At 42.8% G+C, this 18,464-nt stretch overlaps 1 protein-coding gene across 2 annotated transcripts; it reads left to right on the top strand.

Annotated features, from left to right (window-relative positions):
• The first annotated feature begins 774 nt into the window (after window positions 1–774).
• On the top strand, window positions 775–18,165 carry HRH4 (histamine receptor H4). 2 transcript variants are annotated; one of them, XM_040984829.1, is made up of 3 exons: window positions 775–1,034; window positions 16,734–16,741; window positions 17,080–18,165. In XM_040984829.1, the coding sequence occupies exons 1-3, from the start codon at window positions 842–844 to the stop codon at window positions 17,764–17,766; spliced, it is 888 nt and encodes a 295-aa protein (XP_040840763.1). In that variant the 5' UTR covers window positions 775–841; the 3' UTR covers window positions 17,767–18,165. The 2 variants fall into 2 exon arrangements, with proteins under 2 accessions (XP_040840763.1, XP_040840762.1); XM_040984828.1 differs by lacking the exon at window positions 16,734–16,741 and adding an exon at window positions 11,704–11,867 and having other exon boundaries at window positions 16,972–18,165.
• Window positions 18,166–18,464: the final 299 nt, after the last annotated feature.

The following is an 18,464-nucleotide window of genomic DNA, read 5'->3' as shown; positions in this document are numbered from 1 at the left end:
TTAGATATACTGTTTTTCATTTATCCTCTGAATATTTACCTATCTTTTGGAAAATATCCAGCGCTTGTAGAGCTATCATTAACTGTCTTACTGTCCTTGTTAATTCTAATATCTCTGTCAGTTCTGGATCGCTTTCAACTGGTGAATTTTTTTTTTTCTCTCATTGTTTGCCACTTTCTTGTCAGGCCTGGTAATTTTTAATTGGATTCTTCCCTCTCTTTGTTATTCTATGCTTCAGAGAAATAAAATAAAATCTTGAAAGAATGTCTCAGAGATGATCAATATCCCTTTTGTGACTGTTATTGGTACTGCCCACAAATAATGAAGATCTAATCCTCACTGTACCTACGTTAGGGCCCCAGGATAGAAGAATGAACTCACAACGAAATGAAAGTCTCCTACATGGCTGGGAGACACTCCAGTGGCGGCATGATGGACTCAGGAAAATTCACAAAGGGGACACATTGTAAAACTAGAGGAGAGAACAGAGGGGAGGGGAGGGAACTTGGAGAAGGGGGAAGGGAGAGTCCAGCACCAACTAAATTGTATCGAAAAACAACAACAACAACAAAGAACGTCTCAGAGAAAACATTTCACAGTGGGTTTTGTTTCCTTTCGTTTCATTTTTTCTTTTTGAGTAATTTTTTTGAGAGTCAGTTAAAGGGAAATTGTTACGACAAATCTACTTTTCAAGAATCAGGAAGTGCTATGAGATGGGCACTAGATTAAAAGTTGTCTGCACCAGGAGACTGTGTGCTTTGCGCACCTGCTGGGATACACACTGCTCAGAACTGCCGCTTGGACTCTCTGGCTCCTGTGAGCTTCTTCAGCATTTGGTGTGATGCCCGATACTAACAGCACAGTTAACTCAGCCGCAAACACTAGCATTATTTTAGGGTTTTTAATGTCCTTACTAGCCTTTTTTATAGTGGTAGGAAATGCAGTGGTCATCTTAGCTTTTATGGTGGACAAAAATCTTAGACATCGAAGTAATTATTTTTTTCTTAATTTGGCCATTTCGGACTTCTTTGTGGGTAAGTTACATGTTTTTATTGAAAAATAATCTTTTCCAGTTACAATTTATTTTTGAAAGCATGAGATTTACTGTAGTTACTTCAGGGGCCTGTAGAAGATGGTAGAAGATAAAACAAAAATGTTAATTATTAAAAACTTAGGATGGCTAGATGGTACATTAAGGAAATGTTCTGAATATGAAAATCAGGATTGGAGGGGAATTTTCATCTGAGTACAGCTTACTCTCTGTGAAATAAAAATAGTTCAGACTAATGATAAAAAAAAATCTGAGTGTAAGAATGACTTGTTTCTAGAGGTATTTTTCTTGCATGTTTATATTTGGAAATGTAAGTGTCCTTTATGGAGTCGTCTCAGTATCATAGTGTTGGAAGAATAGAGGTGATGTATATGCTGGTAATTAGAACAAACAAAAAAGATGTATTCAGATCAACTAAATACTACAATTATTAGCGTCATTTTATGCATTTCACAATATGGCAAAATACACTTGAGAATAAATAATCTTGCATTTAATAAGATATCACAGTGTTATTTATGGCTAAGAGACCATGAATGTAAAATTAATCTTTTAAAAACACAAACTTTGTATTTTTTTTGTTACCAGATTATTAGCGTTTTTGATAATGCTTATTACAATGAGTGGATTTGCAGACACATCAAGTGATTGTCTTATTGAAAGTCCTTAGTCTGATTTCCTTTAAAATTATGTATGTGTCTGTTTATCAGAGAACGAATGAGAGAGAGAAACAACACAGTGCTCCCTTCTGCTGCTTCACTCCCTGAATGTCTGTGATGATGGGACTCAGCTGCTGGAGCCAGGAATTAGGAATCTGATCCAGCTTTCCAGCTGGGCTCGATGCCTACCTGCCTAGTATTGTTCAATCTGATATATTCGGATGACTTTATATATTTAGTTTAAAATAAAACTTACAGAATTTTTGTGATGGCCTACAACACAGTCCTTGTTCAACAAACATGAGGTCCCCTCTCTAGATCTCTCTGTAATTGTATCACCCCAAACTGAGATTACAAACTTGTCTCAGTACCTACAATTCGTAAGTGCTGCTGGCTTTTAAAGTATTATCAGGTAATTGACAAAGCCATTGAAGAATGTCTTTGTTTTTTCTTTAGAGAGATTGCAGTGTAGTAGAATGGATAAGAAAAATTTGCAAGTAGCCTTAACAGTACGCTGTAAGGTCCGTGAAGACCTATCAAATTCTATGGGCACTTGGATGCAGGAGATGGGACATATTTAGTGGGTAATAGCATTGAAATGCACTGTGAAGGGTGTACTCAATTTTCTTACACAGAGATGAAGATGAGAGAAGTAGCCCAATGGCATCCTGGTTAAAATAATAATAATAATAATAATAATAATAATAATAATAATAATAATAATAATAAATCCTTGTGCCGGTGCTGATGTGGCACAGAGAATTAAGGTAGAGATTACCATGCTAGCATCCCGTAGGAGCACTAGTTCGAGTCCTGTCTACTTGACTTCCGATTTCCTGTATGTTTCCCTGGGAAGGAAGCTGGGGATGATCCAAGTATGTGTGACCCTGTCACCTACGTGGAAAACTGGGATGGGCTTACTGGCTTCTGGCCTCATCCTAAATTAAGCCTAGCTGTTGTAACCTTTGAGGGATGAACCAACAGATGAAAGATCTCTGCTGCTTCTTCTCTTTCTATTACTGCAGCTTTCAAACAAATAACTAATTCTTTACAGAATCACGGTGCATATGTTACCATGTACGAGCTTAAAGTTGACGGGGCAGGTCTTTGAGAAATGACTCTGCAAATGTAGTTAGGAAGCTTGGTGCTCCTTCTCCATTGGCAGGTGGTAGGAAAAAAAAAAAAATCCAGTGCTAGGAGTAGCAGGAGACGAATTTGGAATCTATACAGTGAAAGCCTGTGAACACTAATGGGAAGCTGGGCTGGCGTTTACGCAACAGGTAATTTGGAGATAATAAGGATTGATTTTATTGAAGCTGTCCCTCAGAGGCAGAAGAAGACAGGAAGTGTGAAGCTAGAGCATGTGGCCGTGTGGTTTCAAAGAGTCCTGTGGCAATCTAGGCAGAAGTTGTGGTGAGACTCTGAGCCAGGGCTGCAGAGCCACAAAGGGTGGGGTCGGACAAGAGAATGAGGAAGAGGAGCTAGACTGGACTTCTCAGGTGAAGAAGTTACGGCACTCTCAGAGGAATGAGGGGGCCGTGGCTTTGACGCTGGCACAGAAACGTCTGTAGGAAACACCACTGGGTTAGGAGTCATGGCTGGCATGGAACTGATAGGGTTGCAGGTAAAGATTGTGAAATATTTTTTTTTAATGCAACAATTTCCCCAGTTCTCATATCAGTTCTTCCCTTCCAGGTGAATTGTATTGGCAGCTTGATGTAGATCATTCCACGTCATTCTCTAGGCTCAATGAACATGTACAAATACACAAGGATATTTATATGAATATAGAGAATATTTTGCTCTTCCCACACGTATCCCTCTCCTCTTCCTTCTCAGAATTGTGGGACTTCTTGTCAACACCAGCACTTAAAGAGCATGTTATCTTTTGATTCAGCCAGAGAGGAAGGTCTTGTCTACCCTAGCAGTAGGAAGGAAAGAGATGTTCCATGAGAGAACAAAGAGCCCGAATCTTCTGATCAGACATGGCTTTAGACTAGAATGAGCTTCTGTGCCAGCCCCAGGTCAGCCCACAGTAGCTCTGCCATCCAAGGGCAGTAGCACAGTACATTGATGGGGCAGGTCACCAAGAAATGACCCTGCAAATGTAGTAAGGGAACTTGGTGTTCCCTCTCTGTCAGCAGGTGGATAAGAGGAAAAAAAAGGGGCGGGGGGCAGATCAAGCAGCATGCCTGTTAATCTCCCCGTCTTCCATTCACTCCTCCTCTGCACCCTGCCAGCTTCATCCAGAGCTTTGCTTCATGCAACACTTGTCATAGCACAAGAATGACAGCAACCTGCAAGAGCTTTGTGTGATGAGATCCAAGTGTTCTGCCAGTGCTAAGTCTTCCCTTCACCGTGCTCAGAAGTGGTCCTTTCGGCTCAGAGCCCAGAGGAACACGTGGAGGTTATGAACAGCAGGACAGGGCTTGTGAGAGGTTTCCTGTTGCTGGAAGCCAGCCTGGCCTCATGTAAGGGTCTCGAGACCCAGAGCTGCAGAACTGCATGATGATGGCAGGAGAAAGAAGAACCTCGTGCTTGTTCAGCCTCTGGGCTTTCTGGCTGTGAGCTCTCTGCCACAGGTTGAAGAAATGCCTTCTTTTTCCTTGTTGAAAAGCTAACTTTGTGACACCTCAGAAGCAAGCTTTCCAGGCTGAATTTATTTGTACAAGGTAAAAAAAATATATGATTAAAGAAACAGTAGCAGTACCAGTTATGTCAGATGTCACTTCAATAAGCCTCATTTGTAGAGGATTCTGGGGAAAATGTACCAACCGTATCTATATCTATTTGCTATAATCAGCACCATGTGATCAGACATGTCCTCTTGGGGTACCTTGTTCAAATGCACATCTATGGCCTGGACAGCATCTTCAGGGATAGAAGGTGGATGCTGCAAACAGCCTGAACTAAATTTTTCAGGGTAATAAAGTGTACCTGTCACACTTGCACGTCCCAGGCAGGGCTCTCCTCTTGCCTTCTCCTGCCATAATGAAGTACCATAGACTGGGTGATTTAAGGAACATGAATGCATTTTCTCCCAGTTCTGGAGGCAGGACATGCCAGGTCACAGTTGTGGCCAGTGTAGTTGATGGTGAGGACTCTTGCCAGCTGATAGACAGCTGGCTTCTTATTGCACCCTTACACAGCCCTTCTCTGAGTTTGTGAAGACAGAAACAGCCCTCTAATGTGCCCCCGCCCCTGAATATTTATTTATTTTTACTTGGAAGTTAGAAAGAGAGGGAAAGAACAAAAATTTCCATCCACTGTCTCACCCTACTAGTGGGTGACAGCCAGATCTGGGCAAGGGCCAACCCAGGATTCAAAAACTGTATTTGGGTCAGGTGCATGGCTAGCAGGGGCCCAAGTACTTGAACCATCATTTGCTGTCTTCCCAGGCACATTAACTGGAAGCTGAATCAGAAATTCAGATATTGGAGCTTGGATGTTGGGGTGCCAAGTTACAATCAGCACCAAATTCACTATGCTGCACAAGGCCAGGCACTGCTATCTCTTTTTCTTCTAAAAATAAATTTATTTATTTACTTTTTTGGAAGAGCACTAGATAGAGAAGGGAGACACACATAGAGATGTCTATTTTAAGGTTTATTTGTTTTTATTGCAAAGTCAGATATATAGAGAGAAAGAGAAAAGGATCTTCCATCTGTTGGTTTACTCCCCAAGTGGCCACAATGGCCAGAGCTGAGCCAATCCAAAGCTGGATGGGAAGTGAAGCAGCTGGGACATGAACTGGTGCCTGTATGGGATCCTGGCACATACAAGGCAAGGGTCCCAGCCACTAAGCTACCATGCTGGGCCCAGGGGGATAGCTTCTGTCTACTTGTTTCCGTGCCTCCCCCACTCCACCATGGCCACAACATCCAAGATGGGGAGAGGCAGAAACCAGGAACCAGGAACTTCATCCAGGTCTCCCATGCAGATGGCACGGGCTCAAGTACCTGGGTCATCAGTGAAATAGAACAAATCACCTAAAATCTTAACAAGACTTAGAAAAAAAAAGAAGGAAGGAAGGAAGGAGAGAGAGAAAGGGAGAAAGAGAGAAAGAAAGAAAGAAAGCAAGCAAGCAAGAAAGAAAGAACCACAATGATCAGACTTCCATACTGAACAGAACTCGGTCTATTTATTTCTTCTTTTTAAACTTCAGGTTCTGTTATCTCATCATGGTTCCTCCCTCGCAAAGTTTCTACAAAGATTAATTGAGATAATATTTGAGATGCACGCAGTGAAATGGTTGCAATGTGGTAATTGTGCAGTACATAATCAGCTGTTCTGAGTTTAAGTTAAATGTGCAAGTCATTGGTCAACTTTAGATGCTGTAGAAAATATAAACATTGTCTTAGAATCGTATCCTAATAGTCAGCCAAGACAGATGAGAAAGACACCGATATAAAGCACAAAGCAACTGTGCACAATCGAAGACTGTATGAATAGATTGCCAGGAAGGTGACAGAGGAAGTCGGCCAAGAAGTTCCAGGAAGAATGATCTGAACTTGTCTCTCATTTGTTTGTTTGTTTAGACTTCTCAATGTGTTTAGAGGAAAAGAAGATATTCCAGTAGGAGAAGGTGGAATGTAATTAGGGCTGGGGTAGCTCATCCTGGTGACAATGGACCAGGAGGAACACAAACAAAGTGTCTGCTGCATAGGCCGGACACATAGGTAGGGACAAGTACTTGATATGGAGAGTAATAAGAAGCCACTGAAGGTACATGGTTCATGACAGCTGTTATGAAAATGGCATTGAACCCAGCACTATAGCGTACCGGTTAAGGTCCTCACCTTGAACAAGCCAGGATCCCATATGGGTGCCAGTTCTAATCCTGGCAGCTCCGTTTCCCATCCAGCTCCCTGCCTGTGGCCTGGGAAAGCAGTCGAGGACGGCCCAAAGCCTTGGGACCCTGCACCTGCATGGGAGACCTGGAAGAAGCTCCTGGCTCCTGGCTTCGGATTGGCTCAGCTGCAGCTGTTGTGGCCGCTTGGGGCATGAACCATAGGACGGAAGATTTTCCTCTCTGTCTATTCTCCTCTCTGTATTATAAAGAAAGAAAGAAAGAAAGAAAGAAAGAAAGAAAGAAAGAAAGAAAGAAAGAAAGAAAGAAAGAAAGAAAGAAAGAAAGAAAGAGAGAAAGAGAAAAGAAAAAACAAAAAATGAAAAAGAGCTAAATCCAAGCACGTGGTACACATGGTCTTTTTTTTTTTAAGATTTATTTTATTTTATTATTGGAAACTTAGAAATATAGAGAGGAGAGACAGAGAAGATCTGTCCAATGACTCACTCCCCAAGTGGCCACAATGGCCGGGGAGCTAAGCCGATCCAAAACCAGGAGACAGAAGCTTCACCCGGGTCTCCCATGTGAGTACAGGGTCCCAAGGCTTTAGGCCATCCTCGACTGTTTTCCCAGGCCACAAGCAGGGAGCTGGATAGAAGGCGTGGCCTCTGGGATTAGAACCAGAATCCATATGGTATCCTGGAGATGCAAGGCGAGGACTTTAGCCACTAGGCTACCATGTCAGGCTCACAGGTGAATTTGAGATGCCAGTTGGGTCTACACATCCTATACTGGAGTGCCAGGTTCAGGTCCTGGCTACTCCATGCTTCTGATGTAGATTCCTGCTCACTTGTCCGAAATGTGTAAATGATGACCCAGTTACCTGTAGGAGACACGGATAGAGTCTCTGGCTCCTGGAGGCCTGCTGGTGGCAAGCAGGCAGGGCATGAACCAGCGGATGGAGGTCTTATTCTCTATCTCTGTGTCACTCAGCCTTTTCAATTAATAAGCAAATATTGGAGAAAAGAAGAATTGAGATGTTGTACCACCATGAAAATCTGAGAGCTTAGTCATTAAATAGGAAATGTTTCATCTATGATTTTTACATTCTTTACACTATACTGAAATATAGCATTTTATAATTAATTTCACCAATTCCTTTTGTACTTTTTAATGTTGCTACTAGATATATGTTTTTAAAGATTTATTCATTTCTTATTGGAAAGTCAGATTTACAGAGAGGAGAGAGAGAGAGAAAGAGCTTCCATGTGCTGGTTCACTCCTCAAGTGGCAGCAATGGCTGGAGCTGAGCCAATCCGAAGCAGAAGCCAGGAGCCTCTTCCGGGTCACCATGTAGGTGCAGGATCCTCAACTATATTCCCAGGCCTAAGGCAGGGAGCTGGAAGGGAAGAGGAGCAGGTGGGACATGAACCGGAACCCATATAGGGTCCCAGCAAATGCAAGGTGAAATGTTTAGCCACTAGGCTACCACACTGGGCCTGATTCTAGATAATTTTAAATTTAAAATATGGTTCACACTTGTAACTAGCATATTTTTAATGGAAGCATAGGCTGAGAAAATAACTTGGAACCACTCTTCTGTCATCAGAACCTCCCATGAACATGACACTTGTTAGGAACATTTATATATTATTATAAGTATTATCTTGTTGAATGAATTTTTCTTCAAAACACATTTCATGCTCTTGGTCATGTGCTTCCATCGCTCTGGCACTCCGACTCTTGACCAGGACAGACTCTGAGGACACATCCATGTGGCCCCCCAGACCAAATGGGCAACAGGTTCTGACTAGATCAACACCACCAACAACCTAGCTAACTAGGACATCTGGTGCCGCCCTAATCCTGGGACCTGCTCCGACAAGAAGTGGAAGAAAGGTTGTACAGACAACAGCGAAGCCTAAGCATGGTATCACAGAAGGTGGAGATGGTGAGCCAGGAGATGACCATGGTGGAAATCTAGCATAAGAACCCAGACCTGGAACTCACTGGAGGAAGTGGCACAAGGAACTGCAAACAAAGAGCTGTGTACCAACGGCAATAAGTAAAATTGAACCGAAGACCTGTGGGTGACAAAGCTTAGAAACCTGCCCCTGTCAGTTCTAATCCTGGTGGTCCTGCTTCCCATCCAGTTTCCTGCTTGGGCCTGGGAAAACAGTTGGGGATGGCTCAAAGCCTTGGGACCCTGCACCCATGTGGGAGACCTGGAGAAAGCTTCTGGCTTTGGACTAGTGCAGCTGCAGCCTTTGTGGCCACTTGGGGAGTGAATCAATGCATGGAAGATCTTACTCTCTGTCTCTCCTCCTCTCTGTATATCTGACTTCCCAATAAAAATTTTGAAAAAAAAAAATCTTAAAAAAAATAAAAGAAAGAGGGCCCGGCGGTGTGGACTAGCAGCTAAAGTCCTTGCCTTGAACGCGCCAGGATCCCATATGGATGCCGGTTCTAATCCTGGCAGCTCCACTTCCCATCCAGCTCCCTGCTTGTGGACTGGGAAAGCAGTCGAGGACGGCCCAAAGCCTTGGGACTCTGCACCCATGTGGTAGACCTGGAAGAAGTTCCTGGCTCCTGGCTTCGGACTGGCATAGCATAGGCCATTGCACTCACTTGGGGAGTGAATCATCAGACGGAAGATCTTTCTCACTGTCCTCTTCTCTGTATACCTGACTTCGCAATAAAAATAAGTAAATGTTTAAAAAATGAATAAATAAAGGAAAGAAACCTGCCCCAGGAAGAGTCTGATAACCAGAAGTACAATGACCAAGAGCAAAAGAAGAGACAGAGGCACAATGAATATTACTGAAGACTCCCCTGCAAAGGATCAAAAGCCTTTGCCACCTTAGAGTTAACTGAGGCATACATTGAGAAAATGGGGGATCCAGAATTTAAACCACTTGTTATAAAGTTTCTTATCAACAACAAGAAACACATAAAGCTGTCATTCAAGGAAATCAAGGAATATGACACACTGGAGATGAATCAAATGAAAGCTGATACATCAGAAGTGAATAATACAGTGGAGCAAATTAAAAGTACAGTTGAGAGTCTCCAAAATAGAGTGAAGGAGGCAGAAAAAAGAATCTCAGAATCAGAAATTTCCTGTCACCAGGGAGAATCCAACAAAAAGCTGGAAGCAGAGCTTGGTCAAGCTAAAGTATTCAAGAACTGAAAGACATTATTAAAGGGCCAAATGTAAGAGTTATGGGAGTCCCAGAAGGTGCAGAAAGAGAAGCTGGGTTTGCAAATGTATTTAATGAAATAATAAGGAAAATTTTCCCTAACCAGAGAAAGAATTAGGAAATAACATCCAGGAGGGGCACAAAACTCCCAACACGGTTGACCAAAAGTGATCTTCACCTCGATACATGATAGTCAAGCTCTCTTTAGTCGAATATAAGGAAAAGATCCTTAAATGTGCACATGAAAAAAGCCAACTGACATATAAAGGAATGCCAATTAAACTCACAGTAGACCTCTCACAGGAAACTCTACAGGCCAGAAGAAAATGGAGTGACATATGCCAGATTCTAAAAGAAAAAAAAAATTGTTGGCCCAGGATAATATACCCAGCAAAGCTTTCCTTTGTCTTTGGAAATGAACTAAAATTCTTCAGCAGTAAAGTTAAAAGAATATACCTCTTCCAAACTTGTCCTACAAAGGATACTTCAAGATGTTCTCTTGACAGAGAAGAGGAATAGCACCCACCAAAACCAAGGCAAATGTGAAGAACATCCCAGTAAAATAACAGAAGACTAAATCAATGAACAACCCATTGCTAAAATGACAGAACCAAAGTACCACCCATGTATATTAACTGTGAATGTAAATGGCTTAAACTCATCAATCAAACATTATAGATTAATAGCCTGGATTAAAAAACAAAACTCATTTATTTGTTGCCTACAGGAGACATATCTCACCAACAAAGCAGAAACTGTATCTCATGGATTTTGATTTTTTTTTAGTTTCATCTCTTCAAAAACACTTTCTTCTGAATAAATTATTCCATGATTTATGGATCATACAGTAGCATCATTTTCTTCAAGAAGATTCTTGATTTTCTTTTACATTTCTTCAGTGACACAGTAGGCATTCAGTAGCATGTTATTTAACTTCATAGTGTTTTTAATTTCTTTTCTTCTTCCTAATGATTTTATTTTGTGGCTTTTCTTTTCTTTTAAGATTTATTTATTTATTACTGGAAAGTCAGATATACAGAGAGGAGGAGAGACAGAGAGGAAGATCTTCCGTCCGATGATTCACTCCCCAAGTGAGCACAAAGGCCTGTGCTGCACCAAAACAAAGCCAGGAGCTTTCTCCAGGTCTCCGACACGGATGCAGGGTCCCAAGGCTTGGGCCATCCTTGACCGCTTTCCCAGGCCACAGTCAGGGAGCTGGATGGGAAGTGGAGCAGCCAGGATTAGAACCTGTGCCCATATGGGATCCTGTCACGTTCAAGGCAAGGACTTTAGCTGCTAGGCCACCACGCCAGGCCCCTGCTTTTCATTTAAGAGGATGTACAGTACCTGTGTAATGGAGACTGTCATATCCAGTAGCATATTATTTAACTTCATGGCATTCTAAATCTCGATTTTTCTTCCTGTTGTTGGTTTTGTATTGTGGCTTTTCATATAAGAGGACGTACAGTAGCAGTGTAATGCAGATTATCATATCCAGATATGAGGACACAATGCAGTACACATCTCTACTTCCAGACCAAAGATGGACTCCCAGTGAAACTGTTAACTACATCTTGACAATAGGATGCTGGACTCTGCCACTGTCCATGCCCACAATGATAGACATATGACTGTTTATGAAAAACTGTACTATAGTAATGATATAGGGGAACTCAGTGAGTGGGGAAGGGAACTGGAGCGGGAATAAGAAAAATCCCAGGGCCTATGGAACTGTATCATAAAATGATAATAATAAAAATAAGTTAAATATACATTTCATTTCTTATTTGTACAACTACAATCAAGCTTAGAGATTAAAAAAAAGTAAAATCTGTCTAGAGATGCTTGCTGAAATAGCATGAATTTCTAAGTTTTAATCAAAAGCATTTTTAAGTGAATTCAGATATGTCATTGTGTTGTGTATCTAATAAGAATATACATGTTCGCATTCATTGCTGTGGGGTATTTTTTTAAGACTTTTTTTTTTTTTTTTGCCCTTAACAGGTGCAATTTCCATTCCTTTGTACATACCTCACACACTGTTTAAGTGGGATTTTGGAAAAGAAATCTGCTTGTTTTGGCTCGTAACTGACTATCTTTTATGTACAGCGTCTGTGTACAACATTGTCCTCATCAGCTATGACCGATACCAGTCAGTCTTGAATGCAGTAAGTAAAACTGTATCTCCCTCTGAAGACGATATCAGTCTAAAGTTTGGGTCTCCAAGTAAACAGACTTTTAAGTCTAACAATTTTTGTGTTAATCGACAAGCCAGGAGGAATCCTATCCTTTTTTTTTAACCTGCTACAAAGTTCTCAATAGTGCATACTCTGATTTGGATAAGTCACCTCCCGTGGGCTACTAAAATGGGAAAGTTGCACAGAAAAGCCAGGGTGAACTATCAGAAGCAGTGTAAGCGCTCAGGAGCAGACTGGCTATACAGGAGATTCACGGGTTTGTGAGTTTCACCCCATAGATGAACTGAGACCTAAATATGTTCTTCAAGTTGAGAACTGATGGGCGGGGTCTATGCCGGATGTTAAGCCTCTACAGCAATTCTGGTGTCACCTATGAACCCCTTTTATGTCCTGGCTGCTCCACTTCTCTTTCTCCTCCTCCTCCTTCTTTTTTTTTAAAAATTCATTAATTTTAATTGGAAAGGCAAATTTTACAGAGAAGAAGATACGGAGAGAAAGATCTTGCATCTGCTAGTTCTCCCCAAATGCCCGCAATAGCCCTAACCTAGCCAATCCGAAGCAAGGATCCAGGAGTTTCTTCCAGGTCTCCCACGCTGGTGCAGAGTCCCAAGACTTTGTGCCGTACTCTATTGCTTTCCCAGGCCACAAGCAGGAACTTTATAGGAAGTCGAGCAGCCAGGACCAGCACCCGTATGCAATACTAGCAGTTGCAAGGTGAGGATTTAGCCAGTAAGCCGTCACGCTGGCTTACTGCTCCACTTACTATCCATCTCTCTGCATATGGCTCAGGAAAGCAGCTGAGGATGGCTCAAGTTCTTGGGCCATGCCCCTTGTGGGAGACGACAGAAGAAAATTGGAGCTCTTGCCTTTAAATCAGTCCAGCTCTGGCAGTTGTGGTTGTTTCAGGAATGAAAAAACAACCCCCCCCAACCCCCACCAAAAGAATAATGCTTTTTAAAAAATAAATAAATAAAAAAGAAAGAAAACCGATGGGCAAATAGGAATTCAACACTTCTGCATGGGATCAGAGAGTCCATCTGAAACTCCAAGAGAAAACAGGCAGATTATATAGTGAGACCACTCAGAAAGACCAAGACACCACACCAGATTAGATTCCTTGTCAAGAAAGTTTAAACACACTTGGATCTGAAATGGCCTCATCAATGCACATGTTAGGTTTTTTACTGCTGAAGAGAAATGACTGAGGCAACTAACTTTATAAGTAGAAAAGGATTATTTAGCTCACAGTTTTGGGACATTGAAATCCAAATTTGCTTGGGCCGATTGGTTTGGCCTCTGAGGGGCATGGCAAATAGTTAGGTGGAGCCTGTGTGGGGGAAAGGTCACATGGTGACCCCAATGCAGGGGGAGTGTTCCAAACTCTTTTTTTTTAAGATTTATTTTTATTTATTTTTTTATTTATTTATTTGCAAAGTCAGATATGTAGGGAGATGAGGAGAGACAGAGAGGAAGATTTTCCATCCGATGATTCACTCCCCAAGTGACTGCGACAGCTGGAACTGAGCTGATCTGAAGCCAAAAGCCCGGAGCTCTTCCAGGTCTCCCATACAGGTGCAGAGTCCCAAGGCTTTGGGCCACCCTCGACTGGTTTCCCAGGCCACAAGCAGGGAGCTGGATGGGAAATGGAGCTGCTAGGATTAGAACCGGTGCCCATATGGGATCCTGGCACGTTCAAGGCAAGGACTTTAGCAGGTAAGCCACCATGTCAAGCCCATCCTTTTTTTTTATATTAAAAATTTTACATTTATTTTTATTGGAAATCCAGATATACAGAGAGGAAATACAGAGAGAAAGATCTTTCATTTGCTGATTTACTCCCCAAGTGGCCCCAGCAGGTGGAGCTGAGCCAATCCAAAGCCAGGAGCCAGAAGCCTCTTCTGGGTCTCCCACATGGGTGCAGGGTCCCCAAGGTCAACTACTTTCCCAGTTCACAGCAGGGAGCTGGATTAGAACCGGTGCCCAGATGGGATTCCATCACGTTCAAGGCGAGGACGTTACTCTATGGCGCTGGGCCCCAAACACAGGTTCTTACAATAACCCTGTGGGGGAAATGACTTTCCAAGAGCATACTCTCAATGACACAAGCACCTCCCAGCAGGCCACTTCCTAAACACACATTTGGATCAAACTTCCCCAAAGACTTTGGACTTGAAGGTCCTAAGTGAGTTTTGGGAGGTAGGTCTATGCTATTTAAATTCTAGTGGCAAGTTAGACAATTCTTAAGCAAGCAATGTTTTCCCGCAACACGACAAAGGAGAAGATAAGGTTGGCATACAGACAGAGAGGTTCAAGGGGCTGTGGAATACGAGATGAGGGTATGAACTCTGGGGTCTAGCTAGTGAATGTCTTTCCAAGTCTCAGGGTCCTAACCCTTTGGGGGACTCCTGTAGGACGACATGTTGCCAGACATTTCTTTTTCATCTTCACTGGGTTTCCAATGCTTTTGAATCTATCTTCAAGTCTGTGGACAGAGAAGGGACAACTTTGCCCAGTTAGAGAAAGTGCTTAGAGAAACGAGGATAGACACTCAGCTGAAAAGTGAGGCTTATTTCATCTGCTTCTTGCCAAAAATGGGTGATGGGGAAGCCAGCTAGATCCTTAGCACCTAGTACAGTCAAATCATTAAGAAAAAGTTCACAATGCCAGCCTGCTCAGCAGAACTCAGGCAGGTCCCGCAGCTCTTCAGGGTAGCTGTTCACTGGTGGCCATGGGAAACCGGAAGGACACTTTCCAAGACCAGTAAAGTCTTAGAGGCCATGATCACAAGGAAGCTGAACTCTTACGCAGCTGAAGCTGGAGGAGACACTGTGATAGGCGACTAGAGGTCTGCTGGCCTGGGAAATGTGAATCTGACGACATCCTGGAAGAGAAAACCTCCTTGCTGGACCCTCCCACTCTAATCGGAGGCCCACATGGGTGTGCATCCTTCTCAACCCTGTGAATAATATTAAAAATAAAATGAAAAAAAAATTTTTTAAATGCTTCCTACAGATGTTGATGTTTGCCGTCTCTTCTGAAATCCCTCTGCTGTCCATGATCTCAAATGACTTTATGTTTCATGGGATCTTTTCCAACATACTACACCATTACCAAGGCTGCACAAAGCCATTAAAACACTAAATGCAATTGCATGAACATTTGCATTTTGTTGCCATCTTTATAATCACTAGACCTAGAGCAACAAGTGTACTACTTTGTGGCCCAAGAAGCAGAAGGCAAAAATGTATCATACTTAGGAACTTGTGCTCAACATCCTATGTATTTTAGTTTGGCTTGAGACATACCAGTTACAGTAAAACACCTATATTTGCCTATAATTCAAAAGAAAACAAAGTGGTTTCTTGGTATTATTATTACTATTACTATTGTTATTATTATTATTAATCATTATTAACTAGATTTCTCTAAGGGAAAGCTGTTGGGGAGTCCTTCATAGCACGTACAACCATCCAAGAAAGACAGTGTTAAATAATGTACACCTGTTTAAGAAACATTGTGGAGTGGGACTTAAACATTCACAAAAATAGTGTGAGAGAGGACAAGGCCGCCAGAATTATTTTCTTCCCCTTCAAATGTCATCCCATTTTCTGAAGATCCTTTCCTTTCCTACAAATGAGGAAATTCAGGAAACACAAGCAGTCAGGCTGGAAGGAAATGTGCAGACCCTGAAGAGGATCAGAGAAGTTGGCTTAAAAAAATCGAAGAGGAGCCCCCTAAAAAATTCTTGGTTTACATGTTTAGCCTTCATATAGCATGGTTGGCCTTACATGTCTTTTTGATGTAAAAGATATTCTTAAAGTTTCAGGATTGAGTCCAGTGTTGTACAGTAGGTTAAGCCACCACTTCTGTTGCCAGCTAGTTGAGCACTGGCTGTTCTGCTTATGATCTAACTTCTAGCTGATTTGTGCTTGGGAAGTCAGAAGATGGCCTTGACGTGCTGCTGGCTACGTGGGAGGCCAGACTATTACAGCTGACTGAAGAGGGAACCAGTTAATGGAACATTGAACATCTGTTCCTCTTTCTGATGCCCTGCCCTACCTTTTCAACACACAAACAAATGAACCATTTAAAAAGGTTTCCAGATTGACATTAGGACAGTGGGCCTTGTGAGGAGAGAGCAATTCTTAGTCATAGAATCTCATTTTCCCTTATGCAAGCTGGGTTTTTTTTTTTTGTGATCATGTCAATCTAGAACATTCCCTGCCCATGAAAAAGACCATGGCGCCTACATAGTCATGGCTTTCAGTCTGAATATTGCAGCTTTGCCATGTTTGTTTAGTGGGCACGCGCATGGAAAGCGTGGGTTGGTCATGCTCAGTAACAGCCCTGTGCCTCTGCTGCAGGTTGAACATTCTTCTGTCTGTGCCAGGTCTTCTTGAGCTGATGCATGAGTTCTTTCGCTTCGTGACTCCACTTTCGAGTCTCAGCAGAGACGTCAGAGTGGATTCTGAGTACTGGAATCAGATAAGGCAGCGGTTTCACCCTCCTTTTGTGCCGACACAGTGAGGAACACATTGCACACTGCAACCCAGTCCACGCGTTTCCTTCTCTGTCTCTCCGTCTGTAGTCCCAGAGACTCATGAATTTATCTGATGCAGTATCAATCTGATGCAGCACCGATCCTTACTATGTGTCTTGCAATCCAACACTGGCTGTTCGATTTTGCCAGCAGCAATGCTGGTCATGACCCAGATTGAGTAATACTCTGTATGATAGGACACACCCAATTTCAGTTGCTAAAGACTCAGATTAGTGTTTCTGGGGCAAGAAAAATTGCTTTCTGTTTTCCGATACTGGCCTGGAGTGGTTCTATAGTGTCAGAGGTTCAGCCTCAAGGATGATTGTCTTCCTCTTGAAAATCAGCGAGAAAAATTGCTTTCTGGCTCACGTTGTCCTGACTCTGAGCTCTTTGTCCCGACCCAAGTCGTGATTCCCAGGTTAGGTAGCGGCCCGATCTCCTGCACATCGTTGCAACTTCTGAGGGTCTCCGGGATGCTGCGTGCAAGCCTTGCATGTTCATTATATTAAAAACAGTTTATCTGCTCTCTCCTAGGTAACTTACAGAGCTCAGAACACAGGAATCTTGAAGATTGTCATTCAGATGGTGGCTGTCTGGGTGCTGGCCTTCTTGGTGAATGGCCCAATGATTCTCGTTTCAGAGGCTTGGAAGAATGGGAGCCATGAATGTGAGCCTGGATTTTTTTCAGCATGGTATGTCATAGCCATCACCTCACTCCTGGAATTCCTGATCCCAGTTATCGCCGTTGCATATTTCAATGTGTATATTTACCGGCGCCTATGGAAGCGTGGTAACCTCAGCAGGCACCGCAGCAGGCTCCTCTCTGTCTCTTCCTGTGACGGCGGGCAAACGTTAAGATGGGGGCTGTTCTCAGAGAAAGGAGATCCATCCCTTCATTCCCAGGGACAGGGGAGGAAGAGCAACCTTTTAGCTTCCTTTAGAAGCCAGAAGAAAAGCAAAATGATTCATGCTTCTAAAGGGAGTTCCCTGGCCCACGCGGATTCCTTATCCCTTCACCATAGGGAACATGTTGAACTGCTCAGATCCAGAAAATTAGCCAAGTCTCTGGCTGTCCTCTTAGCAGTTTTTGCCATTTGCTGGGCTCCATATTCTTTGTTCACAATTGTTATTTCAACATACCCCCCAGCGGAGCGCCCGAAATCAAGTTGGTATGAATTTGCATTCTGGCTCCAGTGGTTCAATTCCTTTATCAATCCTGTCTTGTATCCGTTGTGTCACAAGCGTTTCCAGAAGGCTTTCTTGAAATTATTTTGTGTGAAAAAGCAGCTCATAACATCACAAAGTCAGTCATTTTCTTCTTCAAGATAATGCACTCCCTTCCGTGGATTTTAGTCCTCAGCCCTCACTGAAACATTCATGCAACTCTCACGCTGGAGCAATCAAAAAAAATTTGAAGCAGAAGTCGGTGGGATATTATTCTAATGAATAATGATCATGTAATGGTGAATTAAGAACATGATATTTCGATAACTTCATAGCGCAGAAGTGCTGTGTGTTTTCCTAGATATAACCTCTTTCTGTCGGTGAGATTGTGATAGGACATGGGCTGTGAAAGTTAGAACTTTTTGTTTCTTTCTAGGTTCAGTGTTTGCAGTAGGGTCTTAATTTCACATGTTTATTTGACAGTAGTGAACACATATCGCATCTGAGAATCATGCCCTAAGCCTCACAGTAGAGGAGAGAAGGCGGCAGCTGAAGGTGTGGCTGTGGCTCAGGCAGGTGCTGGGTTGAGTGCGAAAGGAAACGGGATACCAGGTTCGAAGGAAGAAAGGACAGATGGAGCGTGAGAGAGAGAAGAGCTGTTCGCAGTAGCTCTCACAAGTCCTCGGTGGGAGGCTAATCCTCTAATTGCATGTGACTGCATCCCAGTTCATGTCCTGGCTGCTTCATTTCCCATCTAACCCTGCTCATGGTTTGGGAACACAGCAGAGGATGGCTTAAGTTCTAGGGCCCCTGTCCCCACATGGGAGACCTCAAAGGAAGACATACTGATGGACAATGGGTGC

Source organism: Ochotona curzoniae, unplaced genomic scaffold, assembly GCF_017591425.1.
Source record: "Ochotona curzoniae isolate NIBS_2020 unplaced genomic scaffold, NIBS_Ocur_1.0 contig_43, whole genome shotgun sequence".
NCBI classification, from domain to species: Eukaryota; Metazoa; Chordata; class Mammalia; order Lagomorpha; family Ochotonidae; genus Ochotona; species Ochotona curzoniae.
Note: the sequence above shows the minus strand (reverse complement) of the source record. Positions and strands in the feature narration are given on the sequence as shown.

What these genes read in the sequence shown, in the direction of transcription:
- HRH4 (XM_040984828.1), top strand. Translation starts at nt 842, where the DNA reads ATGCCCGATACTAACAGCACAGTTAACTCAGCCGCAAACACTAGCATT. An exon ending in CATTTCGGACTTCTTTGTGG is followed by an intron (nt 1,035 to 11,703) that starts GTAAGTTACATG and finishes TGCCCTTAACAG; the next exon opens with GTGCAATTTCCATTCCTTTG. An exon ending in ACCAGTCAGTCTTGAATGCA is followed by an intron (nt 11,868 to 16,971) that starts GTAAGTAAAACT and finishes GCTCTCTCCTAG; the next exon opens with GTAACTTACAGAGCTCAGAA.